The sequence below is a fragment of the Meles meles genome, chromosome 2 (genome assembly GCF_922984935.1).
Source record: "Meles meles chromosome 2, mMelMel3.1 paternal haplotype, whole genome shotgun sequence".
NCBI classification, from domain to species: Eukaryota; Metazoa; Chordata; class Mammalia; order Carnivora; family Mustelidae; genus Meles; species Meles meles.
Genome location: NC_060067.1, coordinates 116,435 through 129,020, shown reverse-complemented (window position 1 = coordinate 129,020; position 12,586 = coordinate 116,435). Strand labels below are relative to the sequence as shown.

General features: G+C 46.4%; 2 protein-coding genes across 17 annotated transcripts in view; one reads left to right on the top strand and one right to left on the bottom strand.

The window, feature by feature from the left end:
* The window catches only part of HELQ (helicase, POLQ like), a 49,410-nt gene extending 44,457 nt beyond the window's left edge, over positions 1 to 4,953 (bottom strand). For all 16 annotated transcript variants that reach the window (XR_006817008.1, XR_006817021.1, XR_006817024.1 and 13 more), the window contains exons 1-2: positions 4,783 to 4,953; positions 3,419 to 4,112 (exon numbers count right to left, since the gene is read on the bottom strand). Coding sequence is in view for 13 of the 16 variants with exons in the window: in XM_045996554.1 (XP_045852510.1) it covers positions 3,419 to 4,112; positions 4,783 to 4,953 (865 nt within the window). In the remaining 3 variants the exon portion in view is untranslated. The remainder of the gene's footprint in view (positions 1 to 3,418; positions 4,113 to 4,782) is intronic.
* Positions 4,954 to 4,970: 17 nt separating this feature from the next.
* Positions 4,971 to 10,054, top strand: MRPS18C (mitochondrial ribosomal protein S18C). Its single transcript, XM_045996642.1, has 6 exons — positions 4,971 to 5,451; positions 6,647 to 6,699; positions 7,872 to 7,955; positions 9,201 to 9,258; positions 9,779 to 9,838; positions 9,922 to 10,054. The coding sequence occupies exons 1-6, from the start codon at positions 4,971 to 4,973 to the stop codon at positions 9,996 to 9,998; spliced, it is 813 nt and encodes a 270-aa protein (XP_045852598.1). The 3' UTR covers positions 9,999 to 10,054.
* The last annotated feature ends 2,532 nt before the right edge of the window (positions 10,055 to 12,586 follow it).

Genomic DNA, 12,586 nt, shown 5'->3' with positions numbered 1-12,586 from the left:
ACTTAGATTATTAACTGGCCCATCTAGGAGTTCCACAATTTAGCAAGGTGGAATTCATAAAAAGGATATCAGACCCAAAACATAGTGTGAAAACTAGTGTAACTACTCTGTAGACTAATCTGACAACGTGGATCATCGAAAGTCTTCAAAAGCACATTAGTATTTCATCACTAGAAAAACGGGCAAAAGATAGGATGACATTTCACAACAGAGAGAAATACACGAAAAGATGCTCCACTGTTACTGGGTTGGCAAAATAAAGACATAAAGTACAAGTAACTACAACCACCAAAAAACACAAAAGCTTCACACATGGATAATCCAAAGCTGACTTGATTGGGGACAAACAGACATTCTTAGGGTGGTTGATGAGAGCATAAAATACTATAATCTTTTTAGGAAGCAAACAGTATCGAAAATAAAACTGCACACCGTCTTTGAGCTAGGAGTATTACTTCTAGGTCTCTACACCCACAGATATAAAAGCAAGGACATAAAAAGATTATGTGCAAGAATGTTCATCACAGCAGTGTTTATATGTAACAAAGAGCCGCTGACGGGGGGGAAAAGTTGAATAAATTATTGCACAACTGTATCATTCTTTGCAGCTTGGAAACAGGTGGTTGACTGCTCAAAGTACAGTTAAGTAAAAGATCATAAATGTGAACTGGATTGTATAAACCCAATTATGTACAGATATTAGAAACAAATATATAATAGAAAAGTTGGCCTTGAATGTATTATGTTTTCCAAAAAAATTAAATTAAAAAAATGACTAATAGGATGTATTACAAAGGTATTAAAAACAGTTATGTCTGCGGGATACCTGGGTGGCTCAGTTGGTTAAGCGGCTGCCTTCCGCTCAGGTCATGATCCCAGCGTCCTGGGATCTAGTCCTGCATCAGGCTCCTTGCTGGGCGGAGAGCCTGCTTCTCCCTCTGCCTCTGCCTACCAGTCTGTCTGCCTCTGCTCGTCAGTGCGCTGTCTCTCTCTCTCTCCGACAAATAAATAAAAAATCTTAATAAAAGCAACAACAACAACAAAAAAACAGTTACGTCTGAATGACAGCCAAGTGACATTAATTTCTTATATTTTGGTGATTCCCAAATATTTGCAAATGACTTTTTTTCAATTTAAATATTTCAAAAATACTTAAATACTTAAGCTTAATATTTAATATTTATATATTGAAAATATTCAGACTGGTATCATCCATTATCTATGGAACTTCAGATGTCTGTAAGAAAATACAACTTAAGGGGCGCCTGGGTGGCTCAGTAGGTTAAAGCCTCCGCCTTTGGCTCAGGTCATGATCCCGGGGTCCTGGGATTGAGCCCCCACATGGGGCTCTCTGCTCGGTGGGGAGCCTGCTTCCCTTCCTCTTTCTCTGCCTGCCTCTCTGCTTGTGATCTCTGTCTGCCAAATAAATAAATAAAATATTAAAAAAAAATACAACTTGACCATTTCTGCATTTTATCCAACTCTAATTTTTAAAGACTACAATGACCAAAATAGCAAATATTTGGTAATATCACTTATCTTCACACATTGAAAAAAGATACTGATTCTGAACATTTATACAAAACACATCAACCATGCAACTCTATAATAAAAAGGCAAAAGTAACAGTGTAAGATTGAAATTCTCGAGCTCAGTGGTTCTCAAACTTCTGGCACATCAGAATCCCCTGGAGGGCTGGTTAAAACTGATTGGCAGGTAGCAACCCGTGATTCAGGAGACTGAGAGTGGAGCCTGAGAAGGCCTATTTCAACAAGTTTCAGGTGATGCTGATGCTGGGGTCCAGAACTACACTTTGAGAACCACTGCTTTAGCGCAATCAAAGGTGGCACACACACTGTGCTTTAAATAGGTCATGTCATCACGCCAGATTTATAAGTAAAAAGAGACTTAAAGACCTATTATTTACTGGGACGCCTGGGTGGCTCAGTGGTTTAAGCCGCTGCCTTCAGCTCAGGTCATGATCTCAGGGTCCTAGGATCGAGTCCCGCTTCGGGCTCTCTGGTAGGCAGGGAGCCTGCTTCCCTCTCACTCTCTCTGCCTGCCTCTCTGCCTACTTATGATCTCTGTCAAATAAATAAATAAAATCTTAAAAAAAAAAGACCTATTATTTACTGAAGTTCTTATTTAGAAGCTACCAATATAGTTATAGACAGTCATTACCACAGTCTAATTTGGCATGTCCTTGATACAGAACTTACAAAACAATCATTACTGGTATTATTATTCCTTTTTAAGAGATCAGGAGCTAAGACTCAGAGTGCAAAACCTATGTTTCAGTGACAGGGCCCGAATTCCTAACTAGCTGACGACCCCCAGCAGCTGAGAACCGACCAGAGTGTACCAGGCACAGCGCTAGCTCTACAAGAAAAAGCTGAGTTAGACAGAGCCCTGTCCTCAGGGTACTCAGTCTGGCAGGAGATGCAGCTTAAGCAAAGAACAAGGTACTAGGAGAAAAGCAGAGGGAAGAAAGTTAACACCTATTTCAAGGGCAATACACACATTTAGCTCCTTAACTGCAAACCTCACAATTTAGAATTTATCAGACTCTTGTAGTCTTATATTACTTTGTTTCCTAAGTTCTACTTCTCCACCTGATTGTCTTCTCCCCGAGATGAGAACCACGTTTTCACATGGTTCTTAAGGCACTAACACGGGAGTTTCAGAAATACTGATGAAGTATCTAACCGGTCAACAGGCTCATCTTTGAGGGTGCCAGCAACCATCCCTTCTTTGTCTAGAATGACACATAGCGAAAATATATGCAAAGACCCAGGATTTTTGAGAAACATTACAATATATATTGTTACTAATACTATCTCTTGCACTTAACTTCTGCTGTCTTTAAAGATGTTTAGTTTTAATCAATGGTATCACTAACATTGACATTTTCACTCACGTCATGAATAGTCAACGGAAGTTCCAAGTTTTTGTACAGAAGACAAGAGTCAGCCAAAGACACACCAGCTAAGAAAACTGAGAAGCAGATAGACAGTGAAAAAACCAGGAGCAGAATGTCAGAAAGTCAAGAAACAGGTGTTTCAAGGGTCTGGTCAATTGTGTCATGTAAGCTACTGAGAAGTCAGGCAAGTGAGAACTGAAAGTATCAATGGATTTAAGATACCCTTGTCCTTGCATCTTAAATGAGAGCACAGAACCCAAAGTGGGCTGGGAACTGCGGTGAGGAAAGGAAGACAGCAATGACAGACTGAGAAATGTGACCATGAAGGGAAGGAAAGAGGTTCAGTAGCAGGATGTTAGGGATGGAAGGTTGAGAGGACCAATATTTTCATTTCTTAAGATGAGTCAGAGAATCACAGAAGCATCTGCTTTCTATTGACTTGCACTAGTATTATGGTAATAATGGTAAATTTTTTTCATTTCAGCAAAAAGCATTTACCATATAATTTTTCAATTCCCTTGAACTGAACATAAAGGTCTCTCACTTTGCTGGGTAATGAATAAAAAGGACCAAGGTCATCTGATGATGACTCAATTGTTTTCTTAGCAACACTAATTTCTTCAGACAAGAGACTCTCTTTGAGCTGTTTAGTTCTAGAAAACACTGGTGTTTGGGCCTTGGCATTTCCAGTCATGGCACTTTTTAGATGTTCTTTAAGACTTTTCCTCCTATTTTCTTCTGAACCACTTCTGACTCTTGAAGGGGAATCATCAGTTTGCTGGTGCTGTTCTATGCTATTCTGGGGTAATTCCTCATTCAGAGTCTTGAGAGAGGATGCGTTCCAATCCCTCTCTTCAATATACTGGTTGCCCAAATCATCTGGAGGGTTCTGCAAATTTCCAAAGTATAAAACCTGAGAAGAAGGTACGTCATACAAAATGTCAAGTTCAGCAGAGACATCTTCCTGCCTGCTCCGGGTCTTCACGCGCTCATCCGTTTCCGATCCCGCGAAGCTGCCGGCAGCAGCGGCGCCGCTTTCCAAACAACGGCCGTCGGTGCTACGCCCTGCGGCGTGTTTTCCACGTTCAGAAACTTGCATATATTGTTGCTCCACGTCGTCAACTTGGGCTAGAAAGGCATTTTCAGCAAAGCTGTCATAGTCACCGAACATGTCCTCTCCGCTGTCATTATTCTGGGAAGAAAACGAGAAGATTTACGGTCAGTTCCGGCTTCGTCAAGGACAGACGTGCCAGCCTGGAGCCACCCCAGGTGCAGGTCAGCCACGAAACGGATGTTGTCGTCTCCGCGCGGGGCCAGCGTGGAAGCGGTCTGCGCCAGCGGCAGTCCCCGGGTGCGGGGTGACTGTTCCCGGGAGTCGGGCCCGCACAGCGCCTGCGACGGTCTCTCGGCGGCAGACACGGGAATGTGGAGGAAAACGGACACCGAGTGAGAAGGAAACGGGACCCGCAGTCGGAACGGCGACCTCGGGTGCCCCGCACCCCGACCACGCGGCTTAGCGACGCCCCAGCCGGGCGTGCGGCCGGGGCCGTCGGGCGAGCAGTCGCCGGGACCGGGTCTGCGTCCGTCCCGCCCCGCGCGCTGCGCGGACGACGCCGTCCCGGCTCCACCCTGGAGCCCGACGCGAGAATGACACGGCGAGGCCCCGCGAGCCACAGCTACCAGCGACCCCGGAGTCGAGGCCGACGAGGGCCGCGGACCCCGGACGCGCCGTGCGCACGCGGAAGGGCACGCGCGCGACCTCGGGTCTCTACGCGCGCCCGAGCCGGCCTGCGGGCTCCTCCCGGGGGCGCGCGCCGGGTCTGCGTCCCCCCGAAGTCTGCGTCCCCGGACGCGGGCGGTACCTCGAGCGGCGGCACCTCCGCGGTCCTCCTCCGCCGGCTCCCGGCCCCCGGCTCCTCCCGCTCCTGCCGGGGCTCGGCCGCGCTGCCGGCGGCCAGGCCGCTCCCTGGGCTCGGACGGTCCCTTTTGCGGACAGACACCCGCCGGCGGAGGCGGGACCCGCCCTCATCCATGGCAGGGGCCGAGGACCATGGCCGAAGCCCGCCCCGCGGGACCCGGCCGCCAAACCCCGGTGGAAGGGCGAGCGCGGGGCAGCGCACGGGCAGCAGGTGCGGGACACCGCGCCCGCCCCTCCATCCACCTCAGACCGCAGGCCAGTCGCGCGGGCTCTCAGACCGGAAGCGGAAGCACGAGCGTAGGGACCCGCCTTTTCCTTGTCCAGTCAGAGGTGTCCCAGGCTCGCGGCCCGGAGCCTCAGAGCGGAAAGGTGCTGCGCAGGCGCGTCCAACACCTGACTCTTGTTCGCCCGCGGAACCTTCGAACCGCGTCCTCGGGCCAACCCGGGAAGAGCCGCGGCGGGACTCGTCCGGACGGCTGGGAGAGAGGAGCGGAAGAGGAGGGGCGAGGACCCATGGCGGCCCTGGGCGTTGCTCGCGGCGGTCCGGGGAGGAAGCCGTGGACGCACTTCGTACAGGCTGCTCTGTGCCTCACGGGCCGTGGGGCTCGCTCGGGTACGGCTTCCGCATCCCAGACCCTTCCGCGGCCGTCGCCGCAGCGCTCCCTGGGTGCGTCCGTGCTGGCGGAGGACGCCGGCTCTTCGGGCAGGAGGAGCTTCCCCGAGAGGGACGGGGATCCGTCGTGGTTCCTGACGCGTATTTTACTTCGTCTCTATAAGACGTTACTTACTTGAGGCAGGGAGGGAGCGCGAGCGGGGGGGGGGGGGGGCAGAGGAGGCGGGGAAGCGGGCTCGATCCCGGCACCCGGAGGCCGTGACCTGAGCCGCGCGCCGAGCTCACGCCGCCGGGCGCCCCGGTTTGCTTTTCCGAGTGATGAAGCGGGATTTAAGCGACCGCGGAGAGCGGAGGACCTCCAGGGCCTCCCGGTCTAGAACGAGCAGGTACGGGATTTGGGGAGCCCCCGCCCCGCCCCTCTGGCCTAAATCACCGTCGCGTGGGCTTGCGCTGCGCCTGGGTCACTCGTCTTCGGAACCTTTCGAGTCGCTTCCCCGGCTCGGCCCCCGTCGCCGCCGTGGCCGGTGTCGTCCAGCGAGGGGACAGGATGTCCTCCAGACCTTCTCCCTCCTTTCAAACACTCGGAGGGAACGACCGTGCGACTCTAGCAGCGGCAGGGACTGACTTGCCTCGAGCTCCAGGTGCCGCTGGCAGGGACGGGACGTGGCCGGAAGCCCGGCTAGTGCACTGCGGTGGTCCGGAGTCCCGGATGCGGGCCCGAGTGTGACGGGGGCTCTGGCGTCTCTCCTCCGGCGCCGATCTTCGCGGCCAGTGACTGCTGCTCGGGGGCCCCGCCGGCTGCAGTCACGCGCGATCCGCGTGGTGCTCTCCGGCTCCGCCCTCGCAGCAGGTGCCCCTGCGGGAGCGGCGCGCCCACGGGCGTCCACGCGGGGAGAGCGCGGGCAGCTCTGCTGCAGCCCGGCCGGCGGCGCCCAGCCGGCCTGTGCTTCGGGGCCTTGCTCCTGCTCTCGCGTCCAGTGCCGGCCCTGAAATCTGCCGCTAACCGCGGAGTGAGGGAAAGTCAGTCTCAGGAAGGGCGGGCGGGAGGGCGGGGAGCGACGGGCGCTTCCCGCAGGCCTCGCGCTGCGGCTCGCCCGTGTCAGACCCGCGGTTCGTCGTGCGGCCGTGAGGACAGAATCCGGCTTAGTGCCGAGCGGGCGAAAGAACTGGTGTGTCGCCGTTTGTTTCATTGCAGTGCCCTGGAGAGGTTGTTCGCGGTATCAGCGGGCGGCCGGCCGCGACGACCTGGTAAGACTTTTCTCCTTCCTAAGGCGTTTGCAAATAGGACCACGTTCTTACATTTTAGCCGCTGGAGCAGAGTTCAGCTGAAGGACACAGGATTAAGATGTTCATCAGTGTGAGTTTGAAAATTATAATTTGTTGGTGAATTGTCACTTAAGTGAGCTCTGCAGTAGAATTCCTAGAGTCCTACCAGAAACATCGCTGTGTGACACCACATTTTTCTTCTTAGATCCCAGATTTAGGGATACATGCCTCGGGAATTAAAGATCGTTTTGGTGGGTGCACAGGGGGATTGCAAAGTCTGCCTGTGCCTTGGCTCTCTTCCCCATGTCCTCTTCATTCCCCGGGGTGGGCACACGGTGTTTTCGTAAATGAAGGTTCAAAATTAAAGTTTATACTGGGACATGAACTCGTTTCTTTTAGCCTTAGGGGTATCTTTATGGGTTTCAAGTACTAGCATTGGGCTTAGCCAGTGTAAATGTTCTTGCTACCTGCAAAGATGATGCGACACTCATCAACGCATACGGAGCACTTAGTGCAGCGTGGAGAAGGGGTGTCTCATTGCATGGGGGCTGCGTGTAAACGGGATTAAGAAGGCGTCAGGAGTTGGAAAACACACGTCTCTTCAGTCCCAAGCGTCCTTCTCATCATCTAATGCCCACCATAGTTCAAGGGAGCAAAGGGGATTACTAGAGCTCTTTTCTAGGTTCTAATAAAATGTGGCTCTCAGAAAAAAGCTCACAGTCTCAGTTGTTTGAAGATTCGCATACAGCTACAGGGGGTTATGGACTTGAAAGCCATTCTAGATTAAGAATCTAGATCTGGCATAGATAAAGCAGTCTGGGACCACAAAAGTTATCCTCCCATAAACCTTTGTTTTCCCTAAGGATTGTATTTTATCCCAGAATCCTCCTCCAGGATTTAATTCCTCCTTAGCCAAACCAGAGTACTTGGACAAAATACATACGAACACACTGAAATCTTTAAAATGGTGACTCCTTTTCAGAAACACTGATTTTTCTTATATAGGCCAAGCTGTTGTATTTTTCTTTTTCATAGTAAGAAGGGTACAGCTAATCCTTTGGATAGATTTAAATGTGGTAACCTTAAGATTTAATCTTTTTACATTTAACACATCAAACTGTATTATCAGATTTTTTTCCTTTCCTTTATCTTAGCCCATTCCAATGGAAAATCCTTATAAGGAGCCTCTTAAAAAATGCATCTTGTGTGGAAAACGTGTAGATTATAAGAACGTACAGGTGAGATACGGTTTTACTTCGCTATATTTGATTTTAGGATTTGCTCCTTTGTTAGTCATAATTAAGGAGAATCAAGTTAGTTTTATAACAGGCTTTGTGTAGAGGCACCTGTTTTAGTAGCTTCATAATTTCAAATCTGGTTTTCCATGTATAAGGCATCTCTGTTTTATTCTAATGAGAGCCCTTTGGCTCTCCCTCATCCACTGTTATTTCAGGTCAGTGTTCTCTTGTCTTCTCTGGAGGTCACCAATAGCTCACTGTGCAGTGATTCTTAGTTGGTAGAGTTGAATAGTTGAATAGTTTCAAAAAAATCTCCTCTGGTGAATTTGGACTCCATACTAACCCTAACCCTAACACTGCCGGTATAACTGCTTCAGATGTAATTTTATCTGTTGTCCGGGGCTCAGCAAATTAAAAGTGGCAAATGTAGGGGAGAGGATGATGCCGGAGTTAAGTATACTGACAGTAGCAAAAAGTGGTAGCTACCTTAGATGAAAACCGAAAAGTTTAAAGATGCATCTTTTTTTTTATATATATATATATTTTATTTGACAGAGAGAGAGGTCACAAGTAGGCAGAGAGGCAGGCAGAGAGAGAGGGAGAAACTGGCTCCTCACTGAGCAGAGAGCCCGATGCGGGGACCGATCCCAGGACCCTGAGACCATGACCTGAGCCGAAGGCAGAGGCTTAAACCACTGAGCCACCCCGGCGCCCCTAAAGATGCATCTTATCAGAAGGATTATGCATAGTGCCAGGAACAGTGCCTGGTACCTGAAAAGTACTAAAGAATTTAAATGAAGAAAACATAAATTATGCCAAGTGGTGTGATGTACCTGTACCTCTTGAAGATTTTACTGTTGTCTGATACAATGTGATAGCCTCTTGTGACAGATGAAATGCTTAGTGCCTTATTACAAGCAATAGTATTATAGGAAAGCATCTGTGGAAAAGTTCAAGAAAACAGCTTTAGCTCTGAAAAAATGTGTACATTAATCTGTTTTGGCACACTGGATAAAAGAAGTTAACTTGACTAATCAGTTTTTTCATTTAAAAAAATTTAATTAAAAACATTTTTTAAAATGACCTAATAGAATGATCATAGTTCAGTATTAAGAAATTTGTCTGAAATTTATTAAACCTTTACGTAACTTGAGAGTGATATATAATTTTTTAAATTTACATAATCAAAGTTGAACAGATGTGTTGATAGAAATTTTTTTTCTTCTCCAAATAAAACTCATACAGCTTTTGTCCCAGTTTATTTCTCCATTCACTGGATGCATTTATGGAAGGCACATAACAGGTATTTTGTTTCCTATTATAGCAGCTTATTAAAAAAATTATACAATCTACTTGTTATTTAAGAAAAATGTCAGATTTTCAAGTTGTGCTATAAATCGCTAGATACTACAGGTACTTTGAGAAAGCCTCTTCGTAGGCCAAAAGGATTATTATTTTACATGTCTTCTTATGCTCAGAGTTAACTATAGGTAGACAGCATGTAAAAAACGAGGGCTTAAGAAAGTTGCATTGATGTTTTGGAGTATACTGTAGTCATTTCTAGACTACTCATTTAACCCAGGGCCTACTGCCTATAGGCCAAGTCATCTCCCACCTGTTTTTGTAAGTAGCTTATTTACATAGTGCCTATGGCTGCCTTGTGAACTACATCACAGTAATTACGACAGTGGCTGTATGGCCCGCAAAGCCTATGAGATTTACTGCCTGGCTATTTACAGCCTTTCCTTGACTGAAGATAGTTGCTATGCATTTTGAGTGTTGACATTTTTTATGAATATGAATACGAAAGCATTTTTTTACAGGTCTTTGTGGGAAGAAACAGAAAGAAATCACAAAAGCAATTAAGAGAGCTCAAATAATGGGTAAGAGCACCTGAAAAACTGAATCAGGCTAATCCAAAGTTTGCTTGTTATCGTTTGTGAAGCATTTTCATTTTCTTTTACAGGGTTTATGCCAGTTACATACAAGGATCCTGCATATCTCAAAGATCCTAAAGTTTGTAACATCAAGTATCGGGAGTAAATTATATGAATCTTATCATCAATAAACATATTTTATAATAAATGGTCATATTCTAATACTGACTCAAATTATAAGATTTAATAACCTTTGGGTAGAAAATCAGCTAAATATTTTGAAACTGAAGTATTAAGTTTTTAATTCTTCACTGAAATTTTTTAAGGAAAAAGGCTTCCTCTCCACTGTTCTTTAATGAAAACAAGTTATTTGAAATGTTAATACACATTACATTTTATATACATACATACAAACTTTAAAAACTGGTACTGTAAGATGGTCCCCAGTAGGCTCATACAACTCACTGGGATTTCAAATATGGAAAGGATGACTTATATTGGAATTTTACTTTAGGCCCAGAGTCTCTTTTGTAAATGGGATTTTAGGGATATAGGTGGATGAAGGTGGAATGCTAGTGTTAATGTACAAATTCCACGTGGCAGGGTATGGATTTAAAATTGCTGATTTTTTTCTTTTTAAAAGTATTTTATTTACTTATTTGACAGAGAGACAGGGAGAGAGGGGAGACAGGGAGAGGGAACACAGGTAGGGGAAGCTAGAGTGGGAGAAGCAGGCTTCCTGCCAAGCAGGGAGCCTGATGCAGGGTTTGATCCCAGGACTCTGGGATCATGACCTGAGCCGAAGACAGATGCTTAATGACTAAGCCACCCAGGAACCCCTGCTCAGATTTTCTAACAAAGAGAAGTATGCCTGGCTAGGACATTGTTTCTTCCCTTTGTAGAGATGTTACATGGGGATGGCTAATAGTGCAGTCACAGGACCTCAGATTTACTCCTGAGCTCGTCTATCTTAAAACTTGGTAGCATACTTTAAAATGACCCATAGGCAAATGGTCTAGAACTGTCTTACTCCAGTGATAGGCTAATCACCAAAAGAGGAGAATTGGGGAAAAGTGATCTATTGGGACCCCTTTTCTTTTCATTTAATACCTTGAAACTTGGGTCCTCAAACTTAATTATGGAAGTTCAGCTGGTACTGACCTCAGCAAGATTCTCTGAAATTTAGCATTTCTTTCTTCAAAGATGATGGATCATTGTGCACAAATATGAGCCAAATGCATTACCTCTCTATAGTGTTTTAGCAAATTGAACTCTGTATAAGGCATGTTTCTTTTAAGCAGCCTTTGAAAAACCTGTTGTCCTCAGAAGACATCTGTTCCCATATGTCTAGCCTGTTTTCTCTGTTGGTTCATAAACTGGTACATGGAGGGCAGGGAGAGACTGAAGGGGCAGATGGCCCCAAGATTTCTTAGTTTCCCTTAGCAAACAATGGAACTTAGAAGTTTGTCTTGGGTGGCCACAAGCCAAGCAGATCTCTGCACCTGCCTGCTAGTCTTAGTATTTATTAAGGCTTTAACTGGGTTCAGTCACACACAATCCATATGGTGTCAACACCTTACTTTCTCAAGGCTATGTCCTTGCAACAGTTTCCACTGTGGGAACAGTAGGCAAAATGTACAGTCCAAGGACGGGAGCGGGTTGGGAACCTTTGCTTCAGTCCAGCTGGTGGTCAACCAGCAGTATTGTGCTTTCAGGGACTTCCTCCAGTAGTTCATTTGTTGGTTACATTTAGTCTTTATGTTTTAGGTGATGTTCTAAATGTTCTAGTGATGTTTGTGGTTACTTTTTAAAAAATGATTATATTTACCTGAGAGCGAGCACAAGGTGGTTGGGGGAGGTAGGGAGTAGAGAGGAACAGAGGGAGAGGGAGAAGCAGACTACCTGCTGAGCAGGGAGCCTGATTGGGGAGGGGGGGGTCGATCCCAAGACCCTGAGTTCATGACCTGGGCCGAAAGCAGATGCTTAACCAACTGAGCTGCCCAGGTGCCCCTGTTTATGGTTATTTTTAAAATAGGCTTTAGACTGCCAACCTATCACCCCTCCTCCTGCCCTGTGTTGTGACGCCACAGTGCTTCTTAGGTAACCAGTTAAAAGAATCCCAACAGAAATTCAATAATTTGTACAGAACATCCCTGCTGGTAATGTGGGCTTCATTAGCACCTCATGGTAACTAAGGCATGTTATAGATAAAAGATAGTCTTGATAATAGCTATGAATTTGTTCTGTCACTTACTAAAATGGTCAAAGTGTGTGGTCAGCATTTCATCCAGCGAGTAAAACACGAAGGCTTCCTCTGATGTATAAGCTTCGTGGAAAATTCTCACAATTAGGGAAAAGACAAATACAAAAAAACACAGTTAAAACTCTCTTAGCCAACTTCCACTTAACCAACTCACTGGGTTAAACTGGGAGTTAAACTCATACTGAAGCCCAGGACTCTTCAAACCTGTTGAGTTTTACATTGCCAAGAGGCAGATGTTCTGTCCCCAGACCTGTGTTAGTTTTGTCTGTCACTGTACTGATGAAGTATGAGCATTAAAGTATTCTTGCAATGAAAATGAAGTAAATGCTTTTGAAAGACTTGCAAAAAAGTAAGAAAAGAAAAAGAGTTGTCAGATTAGGTGTGATTAGGACAACTTCAAGTAGGAGGGTGCTGTGAAATGAAAAAAAAAAGCATTTTGTACTTAGGTTGCTTTTCAAAAGTTTCTTTAAATTTTTCACTCTTAAACTAAA

Excerpts from the sequence above, each read along its gene's own strand:
- MRPS18C (XM_045996642.1), top strand. The coding sequence starts at position 4,971 with ATGGCCGAAGCCCGCCCCGCGGGACCCGGCCGCCAAACCCCGGTGGAA. Across the intron at positions 5,452-6,646 it reads GGGCCGTGGGGCTCGCTCGG|TGCCCTGGAGAGGTTGTTCG; the intron begins GTACGGCTTCCG and ends GTTTCATTGCAG. Across the intron at positions 9,839-9,921 it reads TAAGAGAGCTCAAATAATGG|GGTTTATGCCAGTTACATAC; the intron begins GTAAGAGCACCT and ends TTTCTTTTACAG.